This window comes from Buceros rhinoceros, unplaced genomic scaffold (genome assembly GCF_000710305.1).
Source record: "Buceros rhinoceros silvestris isolate BGI_N320 unplaced genomic scaffold, ASM71030v1 scaffold27329, whole genome shotgun sequence".
Taxonomy (NCBI): Eukaryota; Metazoa; Chordata; class Aves; order Bucerotiformes; family Bucerotidae; genus Buceros; species Buceros rhinoceros.
Window position 1 is genome coordinate 20,629 of NW_010432529.1, and position 14,725 is coordinate 35,353.

At 38.6% G+C, this 14,725-nt stretch overlaps 1 protein-coding gene across 1 annotated transcript in view; it reads right to left on the minus strand.

Moving 5' to 3' along the window:
• Positions 1 to 12,534, minus strand: part of TBC1D14 (TBC1 domain family, member 14) — a 27,099-nt gene extending 14,565 nt beyond the window's left edge. The window contains exons 1-8 of the mRNA XM_010143827.1: positions 12,417 to 12,534; positions 9,734 to 9,816; positions 7,547 to 7,664; positions 5,869 to 5,975; positions 4,913 to 4,993; positions 3,236 to 3,330; positions 2,182 to 2,253; positions 749 to 877 (exon numbers count right to left, since the gene is read on the minus strand). Of these exons, the coding sequence (XP_010142129.1) occupies positions 749 to 877; positions 2,182 to 2,253; positions 3,236 to 3,330; positions 4,913 to 4,993; positions 5,869 to 5,975; positions 7,547 to 7,664; positions 9,734 to 9,758 (627 nt within the window). The 5' untranslated portion in view covers positions 9,759 to 9,816; positions 12,417 to 12,534. The remainder of the gene's footprint in view (positions 1 to 748; positions 878 to 2,181; positions 2,254 to 3,235; positions 3,331 to 4,912; positions 4,994 to 5,868; positions 5,976 to 7,546; positions 7,665 to 9,733; positions 9,817 to 12,416) is intronic.
• Positions 12,535 to 14,725: the final 2,191 nt, after the last annotated feature.

The window sequence follows — 14,725 nt, forward strand, 5'->3', positions numbered from 1 at the left end:
CAGCAGGAAATACTGACAGGATCCCTAGTGTCCTACTGTTTAAGCAACAAAAGTGATTGTTGATGACGTCATCCATTCCCTTGCTCTATTTCTCCCATCTGAACTCTTGAAAAGCAGCTCCTGTTTTCATAGTGTTAAAAGCTAAATACATGAGAAAGAAATACAGAATGCCATGTATTTTACAAAAAAAAAAAAACTTTTAGAGTAAATTAAAAAACACATTTCAGATGTGTCTTACTTTGCTCTGGTACACAACTAGCCCAGAGTACATGCTAACCAGGGATTTCACAGATTCCAGAGAGAATCAGGCAACCAGCTCCCAATGAAAATTGGAGGGGGCTGCTCATCTGATTCCCCCAGGCTCCTTTTCCAAAACAGATGCTGCAGTAGCAATGGGGAACCTGGTTCTCCTTGCCACAGTCTGCTTTCAGCAACCTGTTAGTTTAGGATAAAAAGCACTTTCAAGACTTCAGTTTTCAACTACAGTGCTCGATTTGAAAACCACCTAGAACAGATTCTCATAACTATTCTCTGAGCACATGCCTGTTCAAAAAGATTAGCGGGAAGCTTTTCTGGTTTGGGTTTTTTTGAGGGACTGTGCACGTGTTGGTTTTTTTGTTTATAAAGTGTGGTATTTTAAAATAAACTGACTTATTTTCGAAGCTTCTGAGCCCACCAATTAATTTTTTTCTTAACTTTCCCTATATGTATCTACAGCATGTTGATTATGGGTTTTTTATATACTTACAAGGCCATGGTCCACACGGAAAAACGCCATCTGACAGGGTTTATTTAGAAGGTTAGAAAAAGCAATGAAGGCATCTGCAGTATCCAAGTTCAAGATCAATACTGCTGCTATGAATGACATGCCCTGTACCTGAAGAAAGAAAAAGCATTACCATTCAGCAATAACTGTATTCTTCCAAGAATACTGACTCATTTTGTCCTCATAATCACTTGTGTTTAATGCACTTGCTGAGCTGATGAATTTCGCAAAATGTTCAGAAAGGCAGTATTTAACACACGAGACCCTTTGGTATTGAATGTTCAGTGCATGGAAGCTCATGATCCCTATGTTGCTTCCTTTCAAAGACTAAGAAAAACTCTTAATTAGGACAGGCTACAACAGCACTTTCAAACATGCAGAAGATTTTTTTGAAGAATAAGCTGTTTCTCAGTAACTCCTCTTCTCCCAGGGATGATACCGTCATTTGTGGAAAGCTGGACTAGGACTAGAGACACAGACTGCTCTTCCCTTTTCCAATCAATTACTAGCAGCTAAAGACAACTGCAAACTGCAATGACTCATTTGACAAACCGCAGCATTTTATGATTAAGCTCGTTTCATTTACCATAAGCCCATGCTGCTGTTGCGCTTTTCTAAGAAGTATGGAGTCCATGCTGAACCTAGGCAAAGCTCGCTCACTCAACTCAGAGAGTGCAGCAGTGCCATTGCAGAATCACACAAACCAAGGTGTGACAGTCATTCCTGCAACCTGAGGAACAAGTTCCCTCCCAACACGACGACAGCTCCCATGCCAAACAAAGCACACCACCTCTGCCAAGCGTTGCATGCTACTCACAGAATAGGAACATTATCTTTCCACGTCTGCCTTCTCCAAAACAACTGCTCCCAAATAAAGAATATGCTCCTATATATAACCTTGCTCTGGGACAAAAAGACTAAATAAAGTATTTGAAAATCCACTCAGTGCTCTCATAATCACTACTTCAAATACTCTGAGGAAGCTAATGCAGCCTTGATGGGCATTGCTTTAAAGGCTATTCCAGAAACCTTTGCTAAGGCACAGAAATGCCTATCAAGAGGAGTAAGACGCTCCACTCACCAGAAGAGTCTCAGTAAGACTGCCATTAGGAACAGTACATACTTCAAAGGACCAATTTAACAACATATTCTCTTTTGACTCCAATTTCCAAGCACTACAAGTATGTACTTTTGAGGTTTCCAATTGCTTAATCTCTTAAAAAGCTTCAATCTACCAATGGAACCAATCGTATAGACTTCTCAGGCATGTAATGGAATAAAAGGAAGCAAACAAAGACCACAAGTATTCAGAATCATTTAATACTGGTCAATAAAAACTGATTAACACAATACTCCCCCCCTCCCCCACCTCCAGTTCTTCCTCCCCACCTTGTAAAAAAATATTCTTCACTTACATAGCCTACATCAGGTCTGTAACACGTATAGGCTCCTAAAATACTGTGCAACGTGTCATGGTAAGGACCGCCCTACAATTGGACAAGACAACAAGACAACACATCTGAGCATATAACAAACATGTTAGAGACTCTTCAGTGCTACCAACAGTATCTATGAATGTCTGATGAAGGACACGTTTTCCTACACAGCTTTGAACAGACCCTAGTCTTTAAAAATATTTTTTCTTTAAAAGCATGAAACAGTCCTCCATACCATATTTTTACAACTGCATATAGTTCACCCAATACATCAACTACATATTAAGTTCCTATACAAGAGGAATGTAAGCCTATGAGATTCCTTATAGCTTAGCAGCACTTTGACAAGTGTCAAGAAATCAGAAAATAGTTAAAACATCAACGATATGCTGTAACACGGAGCATATCAAGAATGACATGTATAGCTAAAAAGAATTTTGCACTGTTGACTATTAAAAACTGCCGCATCTTACATGAAGTACTGTAACTAGATGAGAATTTCTGAAGGGAGAAGTTTTTCACCCAGAAATATTAATTTATTATAATCTACAGTTCTTACATGACTACTGAAATTTGCGTATAGGACAAAATACCTGGTTAAAGCATATAAAAAATATGCAAGTTGCTCTTGCATGGAACCAAAAAAAAGGCCACCAAATTTTGCTTGCTTGAGCAGCAGTGAGAGAGCTCTCTCTCACCACGTATTTGCAACCCACCAGTGCTGATTCACTGACTTGGAAACACTCACCTGCATCACTTCATCAGACAGAAACCAGCATGAACTAAGCTAGATGAATCATAATGATTAGACAGCAGATTGGGTTTTTTGCCTCTTCCAAATCTACAGCACCTTGCGGTTACTCTTTTCTAGATTACTTACAGTTTTCCAAAATCTTTAAGAACTTCTTCCTCTCAAGATGTCTTGAGAAATCCTTCAGATTTGAATAGAATGGGCTGTTTCAACCAAGGTACAGGCAAGATTATGTAAACTTAATTTCTCTGAGAAGTCAAGAAAGAAGTTAACATTGCTTACTTGCTGGAATATACAGAGATTAGGAAACGTTCTTGAAATATCCAGTTTTATTAACTCCAAGCTTGCTTCTCTGTCAGCTGCAGAAAATCCAGCATCTACAAAAGCCAAAGTTACTGCATTTATTATGTGGACCAGAGCACACCCTTTTTCTCCCCCCAGAAAGGGTTAGCTTTCGCACATTTTATTTATTTTTATGATAATGGTAGGAAGTAAGGTTACAGACATGACAATTCCCTGAGTTCAGCACGCAGGCTAAGAAGCAAGGACGTCCTGACTCAAAACAACCCTGCAGCGCACGCTGACCCTTAATATGTTTTGAAGCAATAGGGGGAAAGACACAGGGCAAGGCAAGCCAGTCACCTTACTGCTATCTGCTGACAATTCACAGACAAGCCTATTACCCTGTGACCCCTCGCTCTCAACAAGGCTTCCCAGTGGCTCCTGAAGTAGCTGCTTCTATGGAAAGGTTGTGGTGGGAGAGAAGTCTTCAAGCAGCAGCATTTGATGGATGACACCTGTCAGCTCTCCTTCAAAAATCATGTTTATTTAACTTTGTATGGATTGTTAAAGATCAGGGTTGCTGCAATAGACTCCTCATAACTGAAATGGATCTCATACAAAGTAAATTTCTAAAGTATTAGTTTTCTTTCTGGTATCAAAAGATTTTATTTTTATTGTGTCTGTTCTGGTAAGTATAGTTGGGAATTACCTACTGCTACTTATTGAGCAATTAAAAAAACAAGAGTTGTCACTAGCCAGTGCTTACACCAATCACATGACATCTACACTCCAGAAAATAAATTGCAAGAGGAAGCTGGAAAGGTACTAGATGTCATCTTATTTAAGATACAGACAATCTTAAGAGAACAAAGTAGGGGATTTCCAACAAAAATATTTTTCTGTTAATAAATGCCAATATGTTCTCCTTCTGCTTGGCATAATTAGCAAAGGCAATTTCAAGCACCTCCATGTTGTTCTATACCGTCTCAAAACCAGACAACTCTTCCAATCAATTAGTAAATCTCAAACCACTTCATCTGCAAAAATCAATTGCTGCTTTCTGAAACACACCCAAGAGACGGCCTCAAAGCTGCAATAAGGGACTAAAATGCAAGTTTCTGCTATAATTTGAGTTCGGAAAAATTTATTTACAGAGAGGGTGGCCAAGCATTGGAACAGGCTGCCCAGGGAGGTGGAGTCTCCATCCCCGGAAGTGTTTGTTTAAAAAACTGTTGATGTCATGCTGAGGGACATGCTTTAGGGACTCTGGCAGTGCAGGGTGTGTGGTTGGACTCTGTGATCTGAAAGGTTTCTTCCAGGCAGATAATTCTGTGATTCTGAGTTTCAATTCCAAAACTATAGATGCAGGGAAGTATTTTAGTGTTGCCATACAAATTATAGTCCACAAACTTTCCTAGTTTTCCTACAAATTGGCATCAAATAAGAACCGTACCTAGTGGTAGTTTATAAAGAAAAGAGAACAAACATGGTTTATAATGGATCACAGTTTCATGGAGAAGAAAGAATACACCTATTTCTTGCTTCTACAAGATGTAGTTTTTACCATATGCATCTTTATAGCTTAATTTGTTTAAAATCTGAGATTTCATTTTAAAGAACAATTTTACAAAATCTCTTATTCTGTAGCACAGCATAGATCATTTATGAAAACCGTACCTTCGCATTCTCCTTCAGCCCCTCCTGTGCTAAGTGATCGCCATTTCTCTTTGGCACGAGCCAAGCAAATATCGTACAGTTCTGGAAAAAGAGAAAACCAAGTCCGCTATTTGTACATGCTGATGTCCTCTGTCGGGTACCAACTACAGGCAATACAGTCCTTACAAGTAGCAGCATCTCTAACACAGCAGCTGAGCTTCCAAGTAGCTTATGGCTCTGAAAAACTTGTTCCAATGACCTATAATTTAATCTTAAGTGAAAAAGGCAATCTAGGCACAAGCTGCATTTTGTGTGGGAGCATTTACTTTGTTTCTTACAGAGGAGCGATGTTCAAAATTACAGTATGATTGGATAACAGGGATAAGTCTAGAAAATTCCACATAAGAACTACACTCAAGGTAACTAAGCCAAGCACAGGAAAGCAACACAACACAGCAGGAGTACAAGGCACTCTACGGCATTTCCATGCTGGAATTAATTACATATGTTAGTCTTCCAGAGCTGTGTTTCTCTGCAGTAGCACACTATTACTGTTTAAACAAACACACACATGAACAAAAGTACACATTTTCACAGGGGTCTTTTAACTTCTCACAGACCTAATGTCTTGCTCTAAATCAAAGGAAGCACGCTATATACATACTCATAGGCACGACAAAATTCACAACAATTCTAAATTTCCAAAAGAAAAAAAAAGCTTGTCATTAATTTTGACCATCTCCATCTAACATAAAAACAAGACACAGTAACTGTAATAATCAGAAACAATTCACAGCAGCACTCCTAGAGCAGTTACAAAATTCAAAGACACTGTAGTTTTGAACAAACACGACAAAGCACCACAAAAAAGGTCTAACTGGATAACAACTCCTCCCACCCGCATCTCAGGATCTGACACACCAGAATAGATAAAAGACTGTCCCCTTACTATTTGTTGTAGACAAAACAACTCTCACCATGGGTAATGTTTAACTCGTTGCCAATAGCCAAGCTCCAGACTTTGCCTCTCACACTTGGTGGAATGCCCTGCCACCATAGCTCTCGAACTTTACGGGAACAACACCTGTTTAAAGTAAAACAGATTATTCCAAGAAATATTTCATTTGCAATTCAGCTGGCAATATGTTCTCCTACCACTGCTGAAGGGAAATGAACCAAAACGAACATCAGTGGACCAAGAAGTCAAAACAATTTGCACATGCTCACTCTCTTCTACTACTTTTCTTTCAACAGTAAAGGAGATCTTCCTTCCTTCCAAGTTAACAGCTTATTTTGACAGAAGCACTGCCATCACAATCTCTGTAATCTGCAACCACACTTGACCAGTAAGAATTTAGGGGAGAGAAATAAACAAAAGAAAAGGAAATCCACATATACGCCACTACCTATAGCAAAGGCTGGACATCTTCATGTAAGATTAAATACAGGAACAAGTCATGGAAGTCTACTCTCTCCCCTCTGTCACAACCCCTCTGTGCAATTGCAACATGCAGTTTCCTAACCTTCGCAGCTGGCAGCTCTCCAGAGAAATACATAAAGATGTAAAAAATAGTAACTTTTAGGTAGGAGAATGAAAGACATTTTAACAAAACACATGTTTCAAAACGGCTGCAGCTCATGGTCATCAATCTGAGAGCCCAGAAGGAGGAATGGATCAGCACCTTAATGGCCAATGAAAGTTCGTGGTAGTGACAGAGGCCGCAACAATCCATTTACCTAAAAGCAGATTCTGAACTAATGTCACATAGCGAATACGCTAAGGAACTTCTGGATTTATAAACCAATACAGGAAAAGGTGACCTTTTTTACAGCAGCCATAACAGGTGCACCTTCAAATGCTAAAGACAGATGCGTAAATCTACAATTTGCTAATACTTAATTTATTACTTAATTTCTCCAGAAAGGCACTGCCCAACAAATTCTGTCCAAACTTTTAAACATATATTCTCAGGACAACTGAATTCCACAATTAAGCAAATGGCAACTGCGAGTGCTGTGGAGGTTGTCTTATGTTGTTGTGGTGGTTATATTCCAAGGAGGGCTCTTGGTTTTTAAGATAACCAGCAGAGTCCATAAAAAACTACACAGTGAAGGCAGTTTACCAATTGCCTGCGCTGTGTTTTTGTAGGAAATCTTTTAGCACTTAGTATTTTTTAATAACTTTTTCCCTACTTCTCTTTTCGACCACATGATTATCCCAGAAGGTTTAACATTCTGTAATTAACGAGGCTTCATAACACCATACACATACTTCAGTCTACATCTGATATTACAACATTAACAGCTAAAGTAGTTGAGGAAAGCTCATTTCTGAAAAATACATGGTGTTCAAGCACTGTGCTTTCTGCTTTTCCACAGACCACGTCTCAGTGTTTCATTTTCTGAATCTCCTGAACTGCCATTAAGGACAAATAATAACAATTAGAACTGCATCACCTTGCAGAAATAACCTTCCAGCCACCGTGCAGAAATAACAACACGTACATCGCTCATTTTCTTTGTAGCTGTTCAAAAGTGACTTTTGAACAAAAGTTTCCAAAACCATTTAAAATTATACTTGCTAACTTGGTTATTTCTCTTCAGGATACAGATTCGGCAACTTTAATTAAAACTCAGTATAACATACTGTCTTACATCGTTTCCCAGTTGGGCAAGATTTCATTGTTCCAAGTTAAAACGGCATTGCCAATACTGTCTTCCAGTTTACAGCGTTCTTCCAGTTGTTTCTTTCTCTTCTGGGCTTCTTTAAGCTCTGCAGAAAAGCAATTCCCTTTTAAGTTAGTAAGACCAGGAACCAAACATTCAGAGTTAGCTAGTCACGGCTACACAGCCATGTAAACACACACTATATTCACCTAAACGTACAGTGGGCAGTTCAGATTCTAAAAATTTCCCACACAGCAGGCCAAATGGGAACAAAGAACCAAGCGGAGCTATGCATAAGGCTCGTTTTCCATGGATACGACGGACAAAAGGAGTTGGGTAACATATGGCTCCTTTGACCCTTCAAATCCAACCATATTAGTAACTTTGAATTAGCGTTTCTGCAGCCAGCAGCCTCGCCTAGTAGGCCAGGTCAGAGTATTTCCTAATAAACCCCCGCTCCTTTTTTCATGTCAGTCTCAAAAACACAGCCTACAATACAAATTTTGTATCATGTTTTCATCCTTATGTGTTTTCTTTGTAAATTAAGTTTTAGATATATTGTCAGGAAATCACAAGAGCCGCATTTTTGATGCTACTTAGTGTGTGCTTAATCACAAATACACGTGTGGGTATATATATGGAAACCTTCAGTTCATTAAAAACACATTTTTCATGTTCAGTTTAAAGACATTTTACATTTTTCCACTATCACTCAGTATCTCTTCTTGCATCACTAACTACTACTTTTGGCACCAACAAATTTTTTAGACATGCAGTTTTACACATATAGGCTGCCACTCTTCATACTAGCACAATGGAAATACATGACACGTGCCTGCACAAATACACTGTCTACAGTATGGGAAGGCACTGACCTGGCAAGGAAAATAAACTGAAGAGCAGCCGTACCATGAACAAATCCTTTGGGATGAACACACACCATCTGATAGGTCCACTTGAAAGCCTAACAGAACCTGTGCCTGAGCAGAACCATACCAACTGCCTCATCATACTTCCAGCTTCAGTACGAGCTCTTTGTGAGCCTGCCTAAATGCTGGCTTTCAATTCTTCTACAAACAAGACGAGGATGTTTACACCCTTTAATTTTCTGACCTCAGCACAACACATTGCTCTGCAAAGCTGTTCATCTGGACTGGCTTTAGGGAAAACAGCTTTGTCAGGGTATTTATCTGGAAAAAATGAGATACTCCAGTCCAGGGAAGCCAGCACAAGGTCCTGGCCCATTCCCTAGCTTGAACATCATCCCATTTCTTCCAAACCATCTACCCACCCTGCATACAAAGAAATAGAGAAACTCCTCTGGACCACTACATACAGCAGTCATGTGAAGTCAGAACTTCACCATCAGGTGTACAATGTTCAAAACCACAAGAGTATACTTTTTTTAGTATGTCAGCTGCAGAAAGCAAGACCTATGTTCATATCACCATCAGCCATGTTGCACATGGCTCAGGGGTCTGGCCTGCTGGAAAAACAGTATTTCCATTGGCTCTCACAGGACACAGAACTTCAATGAGTCCAAATTTCCTAATATTACAATGTTTGTTTTTAAGTAGGAAACCCAGATGATCAAAAATATCAGCAGAAGGAAAACGCTACTGGTCAGCTCTACCTGACGTGCACAGTACAGTGTTACTGAGACACACCTATGAACAATGACAGACAAGAAACCATGAGCAAAATCTTGGGAAAGCTGTAAATTTTAAGTGGGAGAAAGACTGAATCAAATGAACATAACCTTGTACATTTTCCTATGTGGAAAATTACATATTTATGTACCACAGCCTGAATAGGATGTTCCCTATGTGAAACTATCAAATATCCTGTAGTAATCTGAATACATCTAGTTTTTTATTTGACTGATAATCTACTTCAAGGTATTTAGTAAGTTTTTAAGCCCACAAACAGATGTCACTCAATTAAGAGTTACAAATTACTTTTTTTCCTGCTGGATTCCAGGATTGTTTCATTTTTCAGCTTGTGGTGGTGCTTTTTGGTAAAACTACCTTTGTTCCTCTCTCTTCTCTGGATTGATTCTTCTTTGAGGAGAGATACAGATCCCTCATGTTACAGAGAAACAGAGGGACAGAAGTGCATTGCAGGTTTAGGAATAGGTCTTAACTTCTCTTCTCTGAAAACAAGAAATTCCATCACCTCTTTTTTTTGCTTGAACCACCATTTCTTCGTACTGTTGTCTATGTTTCTGAGCTTCTTCTGCTGGTTTTGCAGGAAGGTTCCTTAAATTAAAAAAAATAGTATTTAAAGCTGGCATGCCTGTCTAAAGAAAATTCTAGATCTTTCTAAAAGAAAAGCATACACTGCTTCTTGTCAAAATATTTGATCAAAGAGCAGAGCAACAGATCCTTGAAAAGACTTTTTTTTTTTTTGCCAGAGTCAGCAGGAGAGAAGGGAAGAACATTGACCAGCTGTGACTACTTTTATGCACAAAATATGCTGAGTAATTTCCTTACGTTTGGTAAATTCAGCATTTTTATTATTAAATCAGTGGAACTCACAGGCTGATCTTCATAAATAAAGGGAATATGCTGGTTTATACCAGTATAAAAAAATGGTAGTTTTGATTTAAACTGATCTCTACAGAGAAGATACAAGACCGTACTCTCTCTTACTGTGCACCTCGTTTAAGAGTTACATCTACAACTTTCTCTACCCATGCAGTAATGACTCCCTACACTAGCTTCCTTTTCCCCTCTGTTCTCAGAGAAGCCATTTCTATTTTAAAGTCTTAACTCCTCCCACTGACTTTTACAGCAAGAAGTGGCACCGGAGTCATCCTCTATATTATCCAGCTATCGATACGAACACAGTCATTTTGATTTGTGATTAAAGCCTGGACAGGTCACATCTCTGCCATACAAAAATACCCATGCTCCTGTGTCAGGCCACATTAACTTCTAAGCTAATCACATTTGTAATTAACATAACCACCATGTTTCTCATACAACTACAGGATTGCCAAAATATCAGGCCAGGAAATGACTAAATGTTTTGTTCTTCTGTATTGCAGAACACTGTATTGTGTTCCTAGGACAGTTTATACCTTTGGTTAATAAAAAAGATACACAAAAATTCACTTTCATATTCCTGTAAGGTATCACCCAGAAGGCAGCTGCTGGCCACCACCATTACTTGCAGTTCGCTTCACTATTCACAGAACTGCATTACCTGCAAAGTATGCAGAGCCACGTGATACATGCCTATGAATATTTTTTTTAAATCAAGACTGTTACAAGAACAAGGAAAGTGGATTCTCACATTAGTGTCTGTTAACCACAGGGAATCTATTCTTTTTCCATTTTCATTTATGTAAACTGCCCATCATCTTTTTAAAATCCAAGTTTTCAGAAATGGTGTAAACTAGGGAAACTTTGGAAAGGAAATTCAAATGAAACAATGCAAGTTCTGCTAACTTAAAATTCCGCCACATAAGTTACATGTCCTATCTCTTCATGACATCACCATGAGATAATGTTTAGTATCTAAGATTCAACTAACACTTCTTTCAGTTAAAGCTAGAGGGACTACGGAATATTTATTGATTTTTCCTAGAAAGTTTTACCTAAATCCTACAAGTGAGTGCAAAATCAAAGGCAGACATCTTGGGGGAAAAAAATATCACTGCATTTTGCTTCTGTAAGTCTTACATCTTTTTGTCACAGGAAATCAAACACAAAATACTTAGTGTAATAGGTTAAAAAAAAAGTATGAAAACTAAGTAAAAAGTTAAGAAAGATCTTTTTTAGAAAGAGTCAGAGGACAGCACTATCGCTTAGAGCAGTTTTCCCCACTAAACAAAAAAATGATTCAATTGTCTAGAATCTAGAAACAAGTGCCATTTCTGCTACAAGTTCCTCAAAAAAAATAGTAGGAAAGAGCAAAATCTGAATGTTATCCTGTAATGCATCATTAATTCAATCTATCTGAAGGCTGTACTTAGGTTTTAAATACAATAAGCTAGTTATGTGTCATTTCCAGCTGTATATAAGAAAAGGTGCTATAATAAATAATCACTATTACATTGTTCTAGACAGCCCAAGAAGTCTTGTCACATCGCCTGCGATGCAAGCCCAAAAGCACCTTATACAACCCTCAACCAGACTACTTCGATAGGAGCCTTCTTTGTTGAGGAAAACACAGACCCATGTCATGCCAGTTCTTTACACCAATGCACAGCTGTATTAAAAATGTAGGTGCCATGCCTGTAGAGCTGGGTACTGTTCATAAATTAACTAAACACAACTGCATTTATGTAATTTGGGAGCAAAACATGATAAAGCAGCAGCCAGCAAATCATTACAGAGTTAGTCAGCATATGCAAGAACCTCCTTGCAGTAACAGAAGCATGAACCAACTTACTGAGTACTTGACAACCTTTAAAATGTGATGCTGAACCCACTGCAGAACAATCATTACACTGCTTCATTATTTATGGGTATGTGGTCTTTCGCTGTGTAAACAGGACACTGTATCCTTGCTTCTCTATTTCTTTAGCATATACTGGCTTCATTTTTACGCTTATGTTCTCTCGCAGAAAGTAAAAATCCCTTATTCATCTTTAGAAGGTAGAATTAGGCAAAACTAGAGCTCTGCTCAACCAATTACATGCTTTCATATAAAGCCATTGCTTTATTATAAAGTAAGGTTATTTTTGTTTGAATATTTTTCCTCAGTCATCCCACTTTCATATTCAGTAGCCTGAAAAAAATCTACCTTACATTTTAAATCTTCTGTTTAAGTTAGAATAATCAAATTCAGTAAGAAAAGTTTTGCTAGCCTAATTTTAGAGACCCTCACTGCAGCACTTCTCAAAACTTACGCCGGTCTGTCCTCTAAAATAAGCGCTGTAGTGGAGAGAGGTTCAAAATCAAGATTCTTCCTCACATTCTGTTTAGGAGAGAGTGGTCTGTGAGCTCGTCCAGTTTTTTCTTCATATTCCTAGAGAAGATAAAGACAGGGCAAGTTACAGGAGTGGAGAAAACCAAGATGATGCACATGAAAATTTAAAAAAGGGTCTCCAAAAGTCTTCAAGATAACACTTTCACATCTCTGCCCAACTGCAGTCTTTTTAAAGCTTTTCAAGCAGAGGATCCTTAGAATTGGATACAATGCTAAAATTTATGTTCAGGAGTGAGTGTCAATGTTTATTTCCATTCGTTCTATTTGTAGAAACATCTTAAGTTCCTCTGACAGCCTGCTTTTACAAAGTACTGCTGAGAATGAGCTTACCCGCAGCAGATACTATGTTTTCATTTACATGGTTTTGAAATGGAAGCCAAAAAAGACCACAAGTTCCTTGTCCTAAAATCTCATCTTAAGATTTCTCCTACCCAAGCTTATTTCAGATGCAATAGTTCAACGATCACCAGAAAAAAAAAAACAAACCACCAAACCAGTTTAAAGACTTGGTTAAACAAAAACCCCACACTTGTTACAATGCCTTGAAGTAATACAATTCTAAAGCATAACAGAACATAATGCATTAATGTGTTTGTAATATAGACACTGACACAACAGAGCAATACTAGTAAAGAGGTACCAAGATGACTGAGGACTTGAGCAAGTGACACAAAAAGAGCAGCTGAGAGAGTGGGGCTTGTTCAGCCTTCAGAAGAGAAAGCTTTGAGGGATCTTCGGTAGCTGTAGGCAGCAAGAACAGGATTGTGAAGGCCGAGCACAGGTCTCCGAGGCACTTGTATAAAGAACATGAAGACAACAGGCACAAACTGCTACAAGGGTAATTCTGGTCTTAGGAGAAGGGAGGTGGGGGTGAATCACTAGGAAGGCAGTCAAACACTGACCACCGGTTTCCTGAAATGTGGTGGAACTTCTGACCTTGAAGGCATCCAAAGATGGATAAACCCTGCTCTCAGAGCAGACTCAGCTCAGAGAGGGGAGTTAGACCCTCAGAGGTCCTGCCACCCCCTATTACCATAATCACTACAATCTGCATTAGAGGACTAAAACCATTTTTCTACAAACATTCTTTCAGAAGAAAAAACTTACCAAAAACATGACCTAATGGGATAAAAGTATCTTTACACAAGTCCCATATACTCCACTGCTTTAAGTACTATAGCAATCAGTAAGTATTCGAAGTGTCAGTGATATACAAACAACAAACACTCCAACAGAAAAAACAAATCCATGCTATACATTCATCTTTATAATTTTACCAGTTCCAAAATCCTGGTGCTTTCACATGTAGCTTGTTTATATCATTTATAGTAAAATAAAAAGAAACTACACTGTGAAAACTAATCATTATAAAAGAGCATTATGAACAGTGTTCCAGCTGTAGACTTTTTCCCCCTTAGTGCGAACAGCTCCTCAAATGATTTCTTTCTCTCAACCTAACCTGTCAGTTATGTCAAAACTTCTCTGGGCAACAGATCCAACCTTTCTCTCACCATCAGAACAGCCTGGATTATTCAGAAACTAAAATGGGATCCCTAACACTTTCAGAAAGGCCTCCTCCTCCAACTCCACCTTAAAAAACACGACAGATTAAAACCATACATGAATGCAGAGCAACATGGCTGTGGGCTTCTACTCCGTGTTGTACAATTCAATTCCAGTTCAAGATAGTTCTTGGTACTCATGGATGCAGATCTGTGAAGCTCCTGGGACACAGAAAACCCCTCTTTTTCCTTGTTTGTTAACTGGGCACTGTCTCAGTAATCAATCCTATGATGCCTGCGTTGCTATGACGGGAAACGCTGTCATGAATTTGGAATGTCTGGCTCATTAATACCAGTTAATACTGCTGTGCATGACATTGGTTTGAAAACAAGGAAAAGAACCAAGAAAAACCTATTTCAACTACTGAATAGTACTTAGCTTTTTCAGTAAAGGGATAGTGCTCGTGCTGACAAAGCTGCTCACTAAAAAACTCCAGCAAGAAAAAAAGAAAGGTAATAAAAAGGTATTGAAATTAACAGTATGTTCAGAAAGCTAAGAAATTACTCTTGCATTAATAATTTCTTGCAAGCAGCTGATAGTGACCAATGTATGAGTGCACCATCATAACACATTTCAACTGTACTGACTGCGGAGTATATACACTGTGCTGGCAGGAAAGAAGCAAATGGCTATTTTTTTCTCCCAGTTTCTACTCGGAGACTGATT